At 42.2% G+C, this 16656-nt stretch overlaps 1 protein-coding gene across 25 annotated transcripts in view; it reads right to left on the bottom strand.

The window, feature by feature from the left end:
* Positions 1-16656, bottom strand: part of neb (nebulin) — a 131180-nt gene that overhangs the window by 20787 nt on the left and 93737 nt on the right. For 19 of the 25 annotated variants that reach the window (XM_007896321.2, XM_007896295.2, XM_042336331.1 and 16 more), the window contains 16 exons: positions 16196-16300; positions 15885-15992; positions 15051-15155; positions 14309-14413; positions 13182-13292; positions 12650-12754; positions 11321-11431; positions 11055-11165; positions 10548-10649; positions 9963-10067; positions 8506-8604; positions 6105-6218; positions 5239-5343; positions 2912-3016; positions 1681-1785; positions 253-363 (listed from right to left, as the gene is read on the bottom strand). In XM_007896321.2, coding sequence (XP_007894512.2) covers positions 253-363; positions 1681-1785; positions 2912-3016; positions 5239-5343; positions 6105-6218; positions 8506-8604; positions 9963-10067; positions 10548-10649; positions 11055-11165; positions 11321-11431; positions 12650-12754; positions 13182-13292; positions 14309-14413; positions 15051-15155; positions 15885-15992; positions 16196-16300 — 1707 coding nt within the window. The remainder of the gene's footprint in view (positions 1-252; positions 364-1680; positions 1786-2911; positions 3017-5238; positions 5344-6104; positions 6219-8505; positions 8605-9962; positions 10068-10547; positions 10650-11054; positions 11166-11320; positions 11432-12649; positions 12755-13181; positions 13293-14308; positions 14414-15050; positions 15156-15884; positions 15993-16195; positions 16301-16656) is intronic. The other 6 variants (XM_042336332.1, XM_042336333.1, XM_007896305.2 and 3 more) reach the window with 5 other exon arrangements.

The raw sequence follows: 16656 nt of genomic DNA, 5'->3' as shown, positions 1-16656 counted from the left end.
AAAGAAATAATTTGTGTTAAGAAAAAGAAAAGTTCAAGACTCATGCTTAAGAAGAAGATCTTGCAAGAAGAAAGCTTTGAGGGGCGGGGGGGGGGGGGGGTTAGTCAAGAATAAGAATGGCTTATTTGCAAAGGGGAAGCTTTCAATCCCTCAGGGCTCCAACGGGATAATAGCACTCACGTATTAGTGCGATTACTGTGCGTTTGTTAAAAGGGGGGAAAAAAAGAAGGTACAAGTCCTGGATGTGGCTACCTCACAGGCTATTTTGGTTGCGTATCTGGCATGCAACATTGCTGGGGTAATCTCCAAGCCAGTAAGGTTCCTGCCTTTAATGGACTCTTCAAAATCCTTCCTATATTCTTTCTATCGGCAGACAACAAAGGAAGAACAAAAGGGTAAGAGTGGAGAAAAACATCGAGAGTATATCAAAAAAAAACAAAGCAAGAGTCAAAAGTTAAAATGTGTACAAAGAGAAAGAGCGTGAAAGAGCATGTGAACCTGCCTGTAAGATCCCCTTACACATCAAGAAGTAGAGCCAAAATCAGCCACTCTTCATTGAACACCTCTAGAGTTTGCTAATTACTGATAGAGTACATAGCATATTAGAACATTAAATAATGCGAGGCAAATAAAAGGCCAAAGTCCATCTAGTTAGCCTTCCAACTTTCTGGTGCTCGCAGGCACATATGTTATCCCATAATGTTATTTGCTAAAAGAAAACTATCTAAATGGTGTTTGAAGGAATCAACATTTCCTGCTTCAACCGTCTCCTTCGGGAGCCTGTTCCACAGGTTCACTATTTGCTCAATGAAATAGTGTTTGCGTAGATTTGCTCTGAATTTATCCCTCTTCAACGGCAGGCTGTGTGCTCTGGTTTTACTATTCTGGACAAGTTTAACTAACCTGTCATGACTACACTGTCTAGCCCCTTTAGAATCTTAAAGACAGCAATCATATCACCTCTGAATCAGTAAACTCCTGATAACTCGGCCCTGGCTTAACTTGACACTATCTCTCTTAAACCATCATGCTGTCCCGGCCACATTTATTGACGTATATATACATATGCCTAACTCGCCACTCCTGGTAAGCCGTCACTGAGCCCTTTTCCCTTAGAGCAGCCTCTTTAGTTGGTCAACAACAAATCAATGTTTCTTGATTGAATATTTCTTGATTTACGGCATAAATCTGGGCTATCTTGTTATTGCTATGTTGATTATTTTGTTAGCCAAACCAAAAGATTGCCTTAGAGCAATGAATTATCAGGAGTTTACTGTATATGTGCAGTAATTTTGAATATGAAAGAATGGAACCATCAACCGCATTATCGGTACCAGTGACAACAGTCATCTATTGAACTTAATACAAGTACAAAGCAGTCTAGATATAAGTAAACTCTTTCTGTGACCGACAAGCAAAAAAGCATTCGTTCAAGGTGACAGTGAGTGAAATAACTTGAAAATAATAATAATAATCCTTGCATTTGATATAGCGCCTTATCACATCTTCGAGGAGTCTCAAAGCGCTTCACAGAATATACTGTGAAGTGAATTGACTGTATATTTTTGGGCGAAATAATCAAGAGTACACATATTTCTCTTAAGGACAAACGGTATCAGTAGCAGTCCTGCGAGCAGTAGGGCTAAGACACTGGGCAACTTCTATAGAATTAACACTTACCCCACTCTGCATTTGCTGGGACTCCTTGGCAGTCAGATAGACTGGAGTTTCAAAGTCCAACATTGGCTTTCCTCTTTCCTTCTCGTACTTTTCCTTGTACTTGACCTGAAATTTCACAACATTCGCAATATTTACTTCAAGTCTGTCAATTTCAGGAAGGGTCACTTCTTAATCCTGATGTCTGTGCTTTCCACAGTACTCTGTCCCAGAAGTGAATTCACTTCAAAATTAATATCAAATAGTTTTGGGGGTGTAGTGTTTTGGGGGCGTGTTCAATTCAAACTGAATTGGAACTATTGCTTGCGTTTGAGAGAACGTTGAGGACATCGCCCACTACCGTTGCCTCCGCTCGACTGGCTCTGGCCTCCTGCTTGTCCCTCGTGCCCTCCGTTCCACCATCAGTGGCCGCGCTTTTAGCCACGAACCCCCCCAAAACTCTGGAACACTCAATCCCTCCGCCGTGCCCTCTCTTTCCCCATCCCAGTACCATTACTCCTGAGTGGGTTGAGACCTAAAGCGGATCCCTTGGCCCTAATGTTGGTCAGAGAATGGTTCAGAAATTAGGAGCAAGAGATCCCATTAAATTAACACCTCAAGAGGCAATAATTGCAATAGATGTTATTCCCACTGATAGGAACACAACTTTGTTAGGACCGAAAACAACAACAACTTGAATTCATTTTGTGCCCTTTCAAGTAGAATGGCATCTCAGAGCTCTTTACTTGTATGCATTTATGGCAAAACAATTTTCGTTTATACAATTAACATAAATAAAAACAAATCCAAATCCATTACTGTAATTTGGATGCCTCATTATAGCAATCCTTATACTTGATTTAGAGCTTTTCACTCTCAAGACGCTTCACAAAATATATACCGCAACGTATGGTGACTGTACTGAGAATAGTATGCAACCTCGGAAAGAGAATGACAGGCCGGGCGGGTGGGGTAGAAAATCCAATTCAAATGTCATCAACATGGAAAAAAACATTTTTAAGCACGGGACGAAAGAATGAAAGAAGGTTATTCTTCTTTGATGTAATATTTCCTATTATTGTATGTGATATGTATCCAGTTCTAGTGATTCCTTCCATATTTGCATCACTTGTTAATGTAATGACCTCCTTCTGGGCTGTAGGATTCTATGATTGTAATACTTGGAGACAGATGGCAATGAACCTCTATTGAAGAGGCGATAACACATGTGCAGAGATGTTCTGGACTGACTTACTTGACTCTGTAACTCGGTTGCCTCCTTTAGATGAATTTGTTCAGGTGTATCGGGCACCAGCTGGTAGTGACCCTTACTCGACTCAAACTCCTTCTTGTATCGATACTATAGGGATGTTCAATAAACCACCACAATAATACAGTGACTATAAGTCTCAATAATCTCACCCTGCTATAGAAATGTACTAGCAGGAGGGGGGGGGAGGAAAAAAAGACACGCTCCGTTAAACAGTCAACGTGAAGAAAAGATAAGTAAAATTTAAAAATCCACTTAATAAAAAAAAGTATTGGTGGGTCAGGATTCCACTCAACGATCATGTTCAATTTCAAATTGGAAGCAGATGATGGAAGTCATTTAGATCATGACAGTCTGTGATGGCAACCAATAACAAGCTGGGTTTGGTTCAAGAAGTTATCTCGAGTTTTAGTTCATAGCAATGAGACGGGAAGGGGGAACGGTATTTTTTTTTAATGGCACCTTTTAAAATAAAGTTATTTGTATGCAAAAGTGTTCCATTACCTTTTCAGGAATATTATTAATAATAATAATCCTTGCATTTGCTATGGTGCCTTATCAAGCCTCAAAGCGCTTCACAGAATATGCTGTAAAGTCAATTGACTATGTATTTTGTGGGCGAAACACAGCAGCCAATTGCACACAGTAGTGTCTCACAAGCAGTCAAGGATTGAGTGGCCAAATTATTTTTTTTAAAAGGGATTATTATCCCAAGAAAGAGATCTGCCATCAACTAACAACCAGGTTCCTACGTACTGCTAGGTAAACTGAGTTGTGTGGAGTAAGGAAACTTGCCTAGGTTTCACCCTGCCGAGGAATTGAACCCAGATCCTTTCACTTGCGAGGCGAGTGCTCTAACCAATAAGCTACAGGACTCCACAGGTATTTTAGTGTCATCGAAGGGATGAACTAATGGACTTCCCAATACACATTTATATTCATACAGCGCCATTCATGCTTGACAGTCCTGGGGATGGGGGAGGGAAAAGATAAGCGAAAGCGCGTTCAAAGAGGAAGGTCTTGAGATGGACTTTGAAAGAGAGGGAGGAGGCGAGTCGGAAGGACTCGGGGAAGGAATTCCAAAGTGTTGGGGCAGAGGCCTGAAAGCCTGAACACCCGAAGAACTTTGAAGCAAATGATATGAGCGCTTTCTAGCAGAGGCTGAAATTGGCTTGTGATTTACCCTGGGACATATAAGTCAAGTCCTTGTCAGAGATCCTCATTGGGCTTGCATCTCAACAGATCAGTAAGATGATCATAGAATTATGCATTTTTGTTATTCATTTATAAAGCCATTTACATTGGGCTTTTTGCCATGAGTTTGCGCATTTTTAACGACAAATCAATCAATCCCACCGAAAAAGTGTGGTTTATATTCCGGGCACAAAAGGTGATACCTCTTGGAACTCAGAAAGAATGAGAGAGAGACGTGATCTAGTCTTCACAGACACCACTAAGTCAAAGCCTGTCGTTGTCCCTTATCCTCCGATTCATGGCAAAAGCTGCTTGTTAATGGTTGCTCACCAAGAGTTTGCAGTGCTTTTCAACCTAGCATTGCTTTGCTTCCCAATTGTAAAGGACAGAAGGGGACAAATTCCCATCTGGGTCTAGACTTTATACTGCATTTCATTCAAAGAGCACAGAACTTGACAAATTGCTGAATTCAGTCTTCCCTTTGAAAGTGGGCTTTTCTTAAAAGAAAGCTCACGGAAAACCGACTTCCAAACTCAAGGCCCAACTGAAGAACATTTTAGGCATTTGCCAAATTCCGGACGTTCTGAAATGCTAAGAAAATGGAGCCAAATTCGGGCCCTGAAGTGGGATTTTTGTTCCCCGTATATTGTCCAGCAAACTGAAAAATAATTACACGGGCAAACAGAAAGCAAAAATAATTGCCCATCACTTTGGGTGAGAAAAGTTTTATCGCAATTTTTTTTTAAAAAATTAGAAAAAAGTAATTAGTTGGTTATTGTCAAGAAAAAAAGTTAGCGTTTTTCCAAGTCGACAATTAGTAACTTTATTAAAAAGTGATTTTGCGAGAGAAGGGGGGAAAAAAAAGACTATGAGACTCACTGTACAAAATATGAATCGGTTATTGATGGCTGATGACAGCAACTATCCAGAACACGCAAGGAAGGGTAAGCGATAAGTAGGTCACTACCACAGCTATCCCTAAAACCCAGCCAGGCTTGTGAGGAGAGGAACTATGTTAAGGCGTTCATACATTCAGGTGTAAAGTGGGTTGAGAGAAGGAAGAGTAAGGAGTGAGGGATAATGAAGGTGATGTGGCTTTGTTAGTTGGATGTGCTTACTTGACTCGCCAACTTGCTGGTGGCGAGGTTGTGCTGCATCTGCAGGGATTCGGACATGTCCGTCACCGGCTTGTGCAACTTCTTCAGGTCCTGCTTGTATATCACCTGCAAAGGGAAACGAGCAAAAGCCTCTTCACAATGATCCTTGTGCTTGATGCAACGTTCTTTCCCGTCAGAAGCTTGTCTGGAAGCGTTTTAGGAGATTTACTGTAAAGTGGTCACTGACGCCTTATTGGGGGATTGTTGGCCAGGACACTGGGGAGAAACTCCCTTTCTCTTTTCGAGTTGCGCCACATAATCTTTAACGTCCTCCTGAATGGAACCTCGTCTTAACATCTCATCCGAAAGACGGCACCTCCAACAATATGGACATTGGATAGTTTGGGAATAACAGTAGCTGCTATTTGGCTTCTATTGGAGGGCACGTTTGGCCAAGACTGCCAAGGTGCCCACACTGCAGAATGATCGCACGTTCGCACCTGTTGAGAGAGGCTGAGATGCTCCACCGAGAATGAGATCGAGACCTCAATGGTTGTTTGTGCTTGAGACACTCATAATATTAACACAGGGCCCCTCATGGGCTTGACAGTGGCGGAGCACGACAGGGGGAGGTGACAGTAGGCATGGTTGAAGAGGAAGTCTTCAGGCGCGACCCGAAAATGGGAAAGGATGAGGCAAGGTATAAGGAAAGAGGAAGAGTGTTCTAGAGTTTCGGGGCGCAGTGGAAGCCCGTTAATAAAGCAACACTGACAATGTACACTGTTGTTGGTGAAATAACATACCCTTAAGATACGTACATAACAAATGTTTTATCTGCAATCTCAGGCAGTGTTCATTCTCCTTTCGTGCCAATTTTGAACACTTACTTCACTGGCGAGAATGTTCGCATCCTTCATTGTCTTGTATACTGTGCTCTCCTTCAGGTCAAACTTTGGTCTCTGCTCCTTCATCTCCTTATCAAACTTCTCCTTGTATTTAATCTAGACGTGAATCAGAACCAGCCAACGTTATTTGCGACTACTTGACTCTACCGCATGCGGTGCAGAAATAAAAAAAAAAGAGAGCGTTCTTCTTAGTTCAGCAACAACGACGACAACAAAAAGTACATTTATTATAAAAGATCCAGGGAATAAATCAGCTGAAATTTTGTAACTGTTGATTGGAAAATAAGTAAGCCAAATGGTGCCAATGACATGAGGATTACAAACACATCACAACACCAAGCTAACAACATGCAACAAGTAAAGGATAAGTAAATGGAGGGTGGGGGGGGTTAATTGGTGGGAGGAACGTGATAATGCATGAACAGGAAGGGAAATGGATGACGTTTTAGAAACTGGTAGTCAAAAGTTATGACAACACAAGAAAATCCGGCATCCCCAGATTAATTCTAGTTAGCCCAATGTCTGTACGCATCCTGACCTGGTGGAATTATTGACCAAATTGGGTGGAATGCTGCAATAATCCTTGTTTTTGACACAGCACGAAACATGTTGAAATATCTCAAAGTGCTTCACAGTGAATTGTTGTCAAGCGCAGTGACTGTTTACGCACAGCAATGTGCCGCAATCGGGCACAAAGTGACTGGACAATTTCATGTGGAGGATTCGTGGCTAGGACAGCGGAGGAAACTCCCTTCCCTGGTTGAGTGATGTTGTGAGATCCTTAACGTCAACCTATTGACTCCAGCAGTGAAGCCCCCCACACCCCCTCCAGCATTGCCACTGGAATGTAATGAGTGCAAAAGTTTGTCAAACTTTAGATCGCACCAATTTGTCTCTCCTGCCACCTGACTTTTCTCATCAGGTGGTCAAGCGCACGCAGACTGAATAACATGAAATGATGTGAGGCTGTCGGATTTTCATCTCTTGACCCCCCCCCCAAGGACATACATAGCGCCTTATCACATCGTTGATAAGGACAGTACAGAAACGGAGCCCGGAGACATCAGAATTTTGCCATTCAGAAATGTTGGGTTCCTGCAGGAATGAATGCAATCTCCTGGGGTGGGGGTGGAGGGGGGGGGAGAGAACACTTGAGAATAGCCTATTTCACTCTGGTGAGAGAGAGAGAGAGAAAAAAAAAAGACTGGAGTCCTGCGCAGAAAATGTTCTCTCCTCTGTATGTGTCAAGCACACACTTGTGCTATTGGGTGTGGGCGCAGCTTAAGAAACAACAAAAGGCCAAAAGACGAGAAAATGTAAAAAATTGTCCAAAAAAAACAAAACAAAAGGCTCTGTAAATTTATGGATATGGAGCCTGGTAGTTCGGACACATTGATAGGGTAGAAAGAACCTTTGGTATGGAAAGCACAGCACTCCACTGTTAATTAAAAGAAAAAAAAACACACGTTTTGATATGCAAGATGAGAATGTTAAAGGGAGGAAAGACCTAGGAAATGGTAAGCTGTTGATTAGCTGATCAGCGCATATACTCAATAGGAGATTTCATGCTCGGTTTGAACAAAAAAATAAAATAATTCCTGTCAGACAGGGCGGGGAACTCAACATTGGCAAAGGTAAAGGTGATGATTTCTGCGTAGCTCAAGACAAGAGAAAGAATATTAAAGTTGGGCTGTATGCTGTCTAATTTGTGAACAACGAAGAAGCAAATGGCATTTCACAAGATCACAAGAGAAGTTCTAGTCATTAAATACCATCTGGGTAAAGAAATACTTCCTGATGTCCGCGCTGAATTTGCCCTTTCGAACTCTAAATCTATATTTACTTGGTGCATCTTAAAGTATTGTTCCGTGAATCTTAAAGTTAGCGCCTTATTTATTTACAGTAGACAATGAAAGGATGCGCAGAAGCCCAAGTTAGTAGATACCTAGAATTGGTGGAATTTCTCCCTACACACACCCATATCCCTCTCCAAACTACATCAGTAGCCCATGACTGTGATCATTGCTGGGGAAACTGTAACACTGGCCCATTAGGTTTATTCCTGCAACTATTCTGGGTAACAAAAAAAAACAGATCGTGCCTCTTATCCTGAGGAAACCAAGAGAACCTGAAAAAAAAAACAAGACAAAGGCAAAAAATAATGAAGTGAGGCGGAGAAAAATAAATACGCTTTTTCAAGAATTGTGCTTCTTTTCACTCCCAAAACCCCCAATGCTTTCCATTAGGTGGAGGCTTGATGGCTTGATGGCTCAATTGGAAACAGAGCTGCAGTATTGTAAGGACAACCCATTTGTATGAATGGCAAGTCTACATCGACAAACGTAGACAGAATGGACAGGACAGGGACTCGAAGGTTTCTTACATCACTTGTCAGGACATTTGCTTTCTTTGCTTGTCTCATCGTGGGGGTGTCATATGACGCAGCTCCATGGCCCCTGAGTTTGTGTTTCTTGTATTCCACCTGTGAAGTGCGCCAAGGTGGCACGATCAGAGCAGCAGTCAATGGATGGGGAGGTGTGGACAGCCATGATTACGGAGCCAGAGAGAGAATTGTTAGTTAGACAGCAGCGACCATGGGCTTTGCCCCTTCCGACCTCTTTGGGGAGGTGGGAACTGAACTTTAACCAGCTAAAATCACGCAGCTCGTCTTTGCAAACACTGGTATGTTTCCCGTCACTTGTCCAGCTAGCATCTACTCCTTAGGACTTTGCCTTCCTCGATTTACAAAATAATGGTAACACGCTGGAGCTGTCAGCTAGGAATAATAATAATTCTTGCATCTGATACAGCGCCTTCTCATGTCGATAAGGCATCTCAAAGGGCTTCAAAGAATGTACTGTAAAGTAAATTGACTGTTTATTTTGTGGGAGAAAGGCGGCAGCCAATTGTGCACAGCAGCGTCCCCACAAACAGTCATGGATTGAGTGACCAAATTCTTAACATTATTATTTTTAAATTATTTTTTGGAGGGATTATTACCCCCAGAAAGCGATTCGTTAATCGACTAACAACCGGGTTTCTATTTACTGCCAGGTAAATGGAGGCGTGTGGAGTAAGGAAACTTGCCTAAGGTGAATGAATGGCTTCTCGTGTCTCCACATTTTGTACTTAACTACAATTATGATGAGCTGAAAGTTTCGCAATGGCAAAAGACTCTTTGGGTTGCTGGGGTCATAAAGTAGTAGTATTTTGACTAGAAGTAACAAGGTGCCATCTAGTGCTTTCATTGCCATTTTCTCAATGCAATGTGACTTGAATGAAATCCTGCTGCTAATTTGGTGTGGGAGAAAACCTCTGTCAGTATAATTAATGATGTATATATTGATTACTTCAGGGTTAATTATGCAATCGATTTGGAAGAAAGAAGTGCTAATACTGAGCAGATGTGTCTGCATTTCATGTGATTTCCCTGTTCAGTCTTTTTAAAAAAGTATTTCAAGTACTCTCACAGTACAATTTCAGTTTGTGAAGGAGCGTTACCTAATCGCTTTATGCTGTCTGACCACAATTTGATTCTCACACTGCCTATAATAACAATAATAATCATTGTCATCACCTTACATTTGATACAGCGCCTTTCAATGCGAGCTCGTCTCCAAGCGCTTCACAGGATTTATTGTGTAATTTGTAGGCTTATTGTATTCATGCATTGCTTGTATTTGATAAAGAAGTGCCTCATCATCTCAAAATCCTCAAAGCGTTTCACTGGATCAGTTACTTTCGAGTGTAGTGACCTTATTTTAATGCAGGTACGAGTATCAGTTGATGCATTCAGCTTTTCTTTTTCTACTGTATTTTTTTTGGTTCATTTTTTTTTACCTGGCTTGTGAGTTTAGACACTTCTTTTGCGAGTTCTATGTCGGGGCGACCGAGGCTGATTATCCCACGGCTTGCTTCCTCACGAGCTTTGGTTCGATACCCGATCTGGGGAGATTCACAGCGACACTCTTACTTGACGGCCAGAGCAGGCACCAGACTCACAATTTATTAATAATAATAATCCTTGCATGATACAGCACCTAATCACGTCTTAGTGACTTCTCAGTGCTCTTCACAGAATATACAGTAAAGTGAATTGACTGCATACTTTGTGGGCGAAACGCGGCAGCCAATTGCGCACAGCAGCGTCCCCACAGACAGTCGTGGATTCAGTGACCAAATTATTATTTTTTTTTAAGGGATTATTACCACCCACCCTCACCGCTGCCGCCAATCGACTAACAACCAGATTCCTACTTACTGTTAGGTAAACAGAGGCGTGTGGAGTAAGGAAACTTGCCGAAGGTTTCACCTAGCCTGGGAATCGAACCCAGGTCCTCTCGCTTGAGGACCCAGGCAAGCGCTCCAACCACTGAGCTACAGGACTTTAATTACCTATTACCCTTGACTGCGAGGAATACTCACATCGCTAATTAACTTGGTAGCTTCAGTGGCCTTCTTGATGTCTGGCCGATCTGCCACGGATGAGTAAGAAAGGTTGGATTTTGCATCTTTCTTGTATTGAATCTATGGGACAATAATAACATTGATTAGAGATTAGTTGCAGCACACCAACTCGCTATCGGTGTTATTTGTTCTCAGAGATTCAGTTCCAGGCTGAGTGATTGAAACCTAGAATCATAAAATCCTACAGCACGCAACAAACCTATTCGGCCCATCGAGCCTGTGCCAGCTCTTTGAACAAGCTATCCACCTAGGCCCACTCCCACGCTCTTTCCCCATAGCCTTGCGATATTTTTCATTTCAAGTATACATCCAATTCTCTTTTGAAAATGATTATTGAATCTGCTTCCACCCCCCTGAGGATAATTGCAAGGCAGCAGTTCAGCAGTTCAACCTCAAGAACCCAGATCTCACCAAAGATCATATCAGGGGCTAAACATATGCATTATTTCTTGCTTCCACACTCACATTGCTCTGGTTCTTGGCTACGTTCATGGCGTGTATGATCTCCGGAGGTTTCACCATGTTGGAATAGGTGGATTTGCCTCGTTCCTTCTCAAACTTCTCCTTGTACACTTTCTGCGATCAAACAAGTGGATGTTAACGAGTAGAACACACCCCTGAACACACACACACACACATAGTGCAGGGTTACAGAGAGAGATGCAGCATGGAAGCTGGCCAAATGGGGCCCCATCCCTCCTATTTCCCTCTCCTATGTTACAAACACTCACCCCACTAAGAAGCTTGGAGACCTGTTTAACATGGGCAGTATCGCGAGTCTCAGGCAATTTGGTGTAAGTGCCATGCGGAAGATCCCTCTTAACAGCTTCTTTGTATTTTTTCTGTAAGGCAGAGAAAGAGGAAACAGGGACCTTATTTAGTAATGGCTAGGATGAGACAACAACAGCACTATCCAAGTGTGTTGAACCAACTATAGTCATTGCAACATCTTTAGGCCGGCAACTGTCAACACTGCATTTTACTTTATTGGACAAAATCTACTGGATAAGGAGATATTCTCAGACTTCGTAGGAACACAGTAGACGAAGAATGACCAAGGTCCATCTAATAATAATTATAATTATAATCCTTACATTTGATATAGTGCCTTATCACATCGTTAAGCTGTCTCAAACCACTTCCCAAGATATACTGTGAAGTGAATTGAATTTAGTTCGCCTTCTACCATCCTAGTTGTTGCATGCTACAATAATGGAGATGTTGATAACAGTAAATTCTGTATAATAATAATAATAATCCTTGCATTTGATATAGCGCTTTTCACGTCGGGAGGACGTCCCAAAGCGCTTCACAGAACACACTGTAAAGTGAATTGACTGTATATTTGTGGGTGAACGCGGCAGCCAATTGCACACAGCAATGTCTCACAAACAGTCGTAGATTGAAAATGACCAATTTATTATTATTTTGGGTTTTGGAGGGATTATTATTAGGCTCTGTGTGGAGTAAGGAAACTTGCCCAAGGTTTCGCCCTCTGCCTGGATTGAACTCAGGTCTCTCACTTGCAAAGCGAGTGCTCTAACCACTGAGCTACAGGAGCTACAGGATTAGTCTCCGTGTTATAAAGTAAACCTGATAAATTCAGCAACAATAATTTGTACATTTGTGGTAAGAATAATAATCCTTACATTTGCTACAGCGACTTTCACTTCAAGAAGACGTCTCAAAGTGCTTCACAGAATTTTACTGTAAAGTGTAGTGACTGTGTATTTTGCAGGTGTACGTAGCAGCCGATATGCACCTAGAAATATCTTGCAAACCTCCTTGAAGTGAATGATTTATTTTATCTGGGAAATTGTTGGTCAGGACCCTGGGACAAACTCCCTTCTCTTTATTCAGGTAGTACCACGGGACACTTAACATCCATCTGACAGGTGAAATGTCTTATCCTAATGAAGTGTCCCAGTCAATGTGTTATTTCGAACTGGAGCAGTCAGGATAGTGGAGAAACTCATGCATGATTCATGAGAACTCTGCTCCAGGGTGGTCTGGGATGGGATGGAAGCAAGACACAACATGCTGCAGGGTAAAATACTCACCTCGGACATCATGGTAGCGACTGATTTGGCGTGAAGCATCTGTGGTGTGTCTGGGACCACTTTGTAAGTGCCCCTTTCTTTCTCATGTTTCAACTTGTATTTAACCTATAAGAAAGACGCAAAGTTAAGTGAGCGAGGATTCTACACTGGGAGAGAGCCCCGAGGCTAAAGTCAGTGATGATAAAAATAATAATCATAATAATCCTTGCATTTGATACAGCACCTTATCATGTCTTCGAGACGTCTCGAAGCACTCCACAGAATGTACCATAAAGTGAATTGACTGCGCATTTTGTGGGCGAAACGCGACAGCCAATTGATGCGGAGCCAGTGGGAGGGGGGAGGTGAAAGTAAGCATGGTCGAAGAGGAAGGTCTTTAAGTGAGACCTAATGGAAGGGATTACCTTTATGAAGCGTATTGGAGGGCTTAACAATGGCGTAGTTTGATGTTAAGATGGGGAACGAGGAGAGGTGACTGTAGGCACGATCCACAGCATGGCGTGTCACATTAACAGCAAATATCCATACTTACATCACTGGCCAAATCTGAGTTGTTCACTGCTAGGGTCATGTTTTTGTCTCCATAAACAGGCACTGACAGCTTGCAGCCTTTCAGGAATTCCCTGTCCATCTTATACTCCACCTGCAAAATGCAGCAAGCAGATTTTATTAGCAAAGTGCCCGAGGCAAATTAAACCTCACAGACAATGCGAGTCTGCAATCTAATGCCGTGAAAGGATTCTTTATTAACAATTCAAAATTGCTCCAACAAATTGTTTTCTATCGAATTATACAAAATTACATAGAATAATATAAAATCGGCAAAAGAGCCAGAGGGCAGACAAGGAGAATGTTTTTTAAAAAACGCAGTGAGTTGTTACGATCTGGAACACATTGCCTGAAGTGGTGGTGGAAGCAGATTCAATAATAACTTTCAAAAGGGAATTGGACATATACTTGAAAAGCAAAACAAATTGCAAGGCTATGGGGAAAGTGCGGGGCTGTGAGACTAACTCGATAGCTTTTTCAAAGAGCCGGCATAAGCAAGATGGGACGAATGGCCTCCTTCTGTGCTGTAGGATTCTATGGATATGGCACAAACATACAACAGTTAACCCAACTAATCCATGCCGGTTGCTTATGCTCCACACAAGACCTCTCTGACAACCCGCCCTTGCTCCTCTATTCCCTTTTTCTCCTAAATAAACAGAACAAAGTTTTAGAGGGATCAATGACAAGTTTGCATAATTATAATGTTGGCATTCCATATAGCGTCTTATCACGTCGATGAGACGTCTCAAAGCGCTGCACAGGATATACTGTAAAGTGACTGTAGTGACTATTTTGTAGGCGAACACACTGGCCAATTTACGCATGGCAATGTTTCACAAATAGCCATGGAGTGAGTGACTCATTATATTTGGAGGATTGTTGACCAGGACACCAGGGATAACTCCCTTCTCTTTTCAAATAATATCATGAAATCTTATCAGGCAGACGGGACCTTGTCTGAAGGACAGCACCTCCGACAATTCATCACTCTACACGATGGGTTCAGAGTTGTATGACGAAAATCCTATACAGGGTTTGTTACAAAGAGGTTTTTTGGGGTATGGATAAGCACTATGGCCATGGGTCTCACGGTGCTGTTATTCTTACATCACTCTGCTGCAACGAAGCCTTGGAAGCCTGTATGAAGTCTGGCCTGTCCACTGTCCACACCCATTTTGCCTTGGTCGCCTCGTATTTCTTCTTGTAGTCGAGCTGCGGGCGGTGTAACAAAAGACACATTGACACACACAAGGTTCAACATGCAGTTCATTGCCTTTATTGAACGAAATTTGATTGAACTAAATGCATTCCGGTTTGTAACAAGACTAAATCATCCTTGCATGGATGACACAGCAGTTTTCAGGTTAGGAGGATGTCTAAAAAGGCTTCACAGGATTTACTGTGAAGTGTAGTGACTGTATTTTGTAGGGGGAACGTGGGTTGCCAACTTGCGCACAGCAATGTCTAACAGACAGCCGTGAAGTGAGTGACCAATTTTATCTGGTGAGGGGGGAATTGTTGGCCAGGACATTGGGAGAAGCTTCCTTCTCTGTTCCAATAGCATGCCATGGGATCTTTAATGGTCACCTAAACAGGCAGGCGGGACTTTGGTTGAACAAGTCATCCAAAAAATGCCATCTTCAACAATGTAGCACTCACCTAGGAACTGGGGAAGGGAGTGGGTTTGACTCACTTTGATAAACTGCCTACCGCCTACTAATTTGCAATCAAGTTACAAGCCTCTTGCTACCCCATTAAAGTGACTATTATATCCGTTGATTTTGTCGATGAGATATGCACTGATTTGTATGTGGAAGCCAGAGGGATAGAAATCGCTGCCGACACTTACATTAGTCGTGTTTTTGTAGGCACTCTTCGCGGCTCTGATGTCAAAGGCGTCAGGTGTGATGTTGCAGTGAGCTTTGTTCTTTTCGTACAGTTCCCTGTATTTCAACTGACCACAACAAGGAGGCAATGTTAAGGGCATATTGAACGCTTCAAGTACTTCCTCCATCTCGTCATAGCAAATTTACGACAGCCGCCTTGAGTTTAACGTCTCATTAAAAGCATCACAGACAAGGAAGCACATCCCTAGGATTGCACTGGGGTGTCAGCCTGGACTATATGACATCAAAGTGCCAACATGAGGCTTGAACCCACATCTTTCTGACTTCCTAGGGAAAAGTGCTTTAAACTGAGCCAGGCTAATACCAGAGATCTATACGACCTACAGGATGGTATAATAAAGGAATAATATGCCATTACTCAAGCAGACTTATAAGGAATTGAAGTCCTTAATATCATTATATCATTGACAACGTACATTCGTGATAATATTATTATTAATAGTAATAATAATTGGACATTGATGTACATGTACTGTATTGATGTACATAGGAACATAGGAACAGGAGGAGGCCATTCAGCCCTTCGGGCCTCTTCCGCCATTTAATTAGATCATGGCTGGTCTGTACCTCAACTAATCCTTTCAATTCCAATTCCCCGCTTTCTCCGCATATCCCTTAACACCCCGACCTACCAAAAATCTATCAACCTCACTCTTGAAGGTGTGGATGGATCCAGCATCCACGGCCTTTTGGGGGAGAGAATTCCAGATTTCTACCACCCTTTGAGTGAAAAAATGCTTCCTGCAACACGCATTCAATGTGTAGTCAATACTTACGGCACTTGATCTGTCTTTGATCTTATGCATATGCAGCAGCAAAGGTGTGTCATGTATAGCAGTGTATCCCTTGGATATGTTTTTGTTGTAATCCGATTTATACGATATCTGTGAACACAGCAGAAAATAGCAGTTTAGAAACAGCATACAACCTCACAGGTCTCATATAACTGACTTTCTATAAGAGGCGCATGTAATTTTAACTCCCTCCCTCGTACAATACAAATTGCTATACCAATTTACATACACATAGTCAACCTTTCATGTTGGGAAGATATCCCAAGGCTCTGGTCAGAAAAAAGTGCACTTACGTCACTGATCATCTTAGTGACTTTCTGAGTTCGCAAGTTTTCAGGAGTCTCCAAAATAGACGTGAACTTGTCCTTTTTCTTCTCATAATCTTTCTTGTAGTTCCACTATACACAGGGAAAGCATTAAATTAACAACAAGGTTAATTTCGTGGAGCGCCTTTCACATCAGGAGGACGTCAAAGGAGACCGGGGGCACCAACTCGGGGGAACGGGGTGGCTGAGAAGTGGGTGAGTGGATGGGCGGAAGGGAGAAGGTGACCAAAATCATCATCAGAAAGGTAGTTCTTAAGTTGGGCTTCAACAATGGCGAGGGAGGGACTCAGAGATGGAGTAGATAATCATCATCATTATGTTGCCTTATGTTGTTGAGACATTGCAAAGCGTTTCAAAGAACGTATTATAAAATGAATTGACTGTGTATTTTGTAAAAAAAATTGGTGGTCACTAAATCCACGGCAGCC

This window comes from Callorhinchus milii, unplaced genomic scaffold (genome assembly GCF_018977255.1).
Source record: "Callorhinchus milii isolate IMCB2004 unplaced genomic scaffold, IMCB_Cmil_1.0 Scaffold6, whole genome shotgun sequence".
Classification (NCBI taxonomy): Eukaryota; Metazoa; Chordata; class Chondrichthyes; order Chimaeriformes; family Callorhinchidae; genus Callorhinchus; species Callorhinchus milii.
The sequence above is the reverse complement of the archived record's forward strand: the minus strand, read 5'-3'. Positions and strand labels throughout refer to the sequence as shown.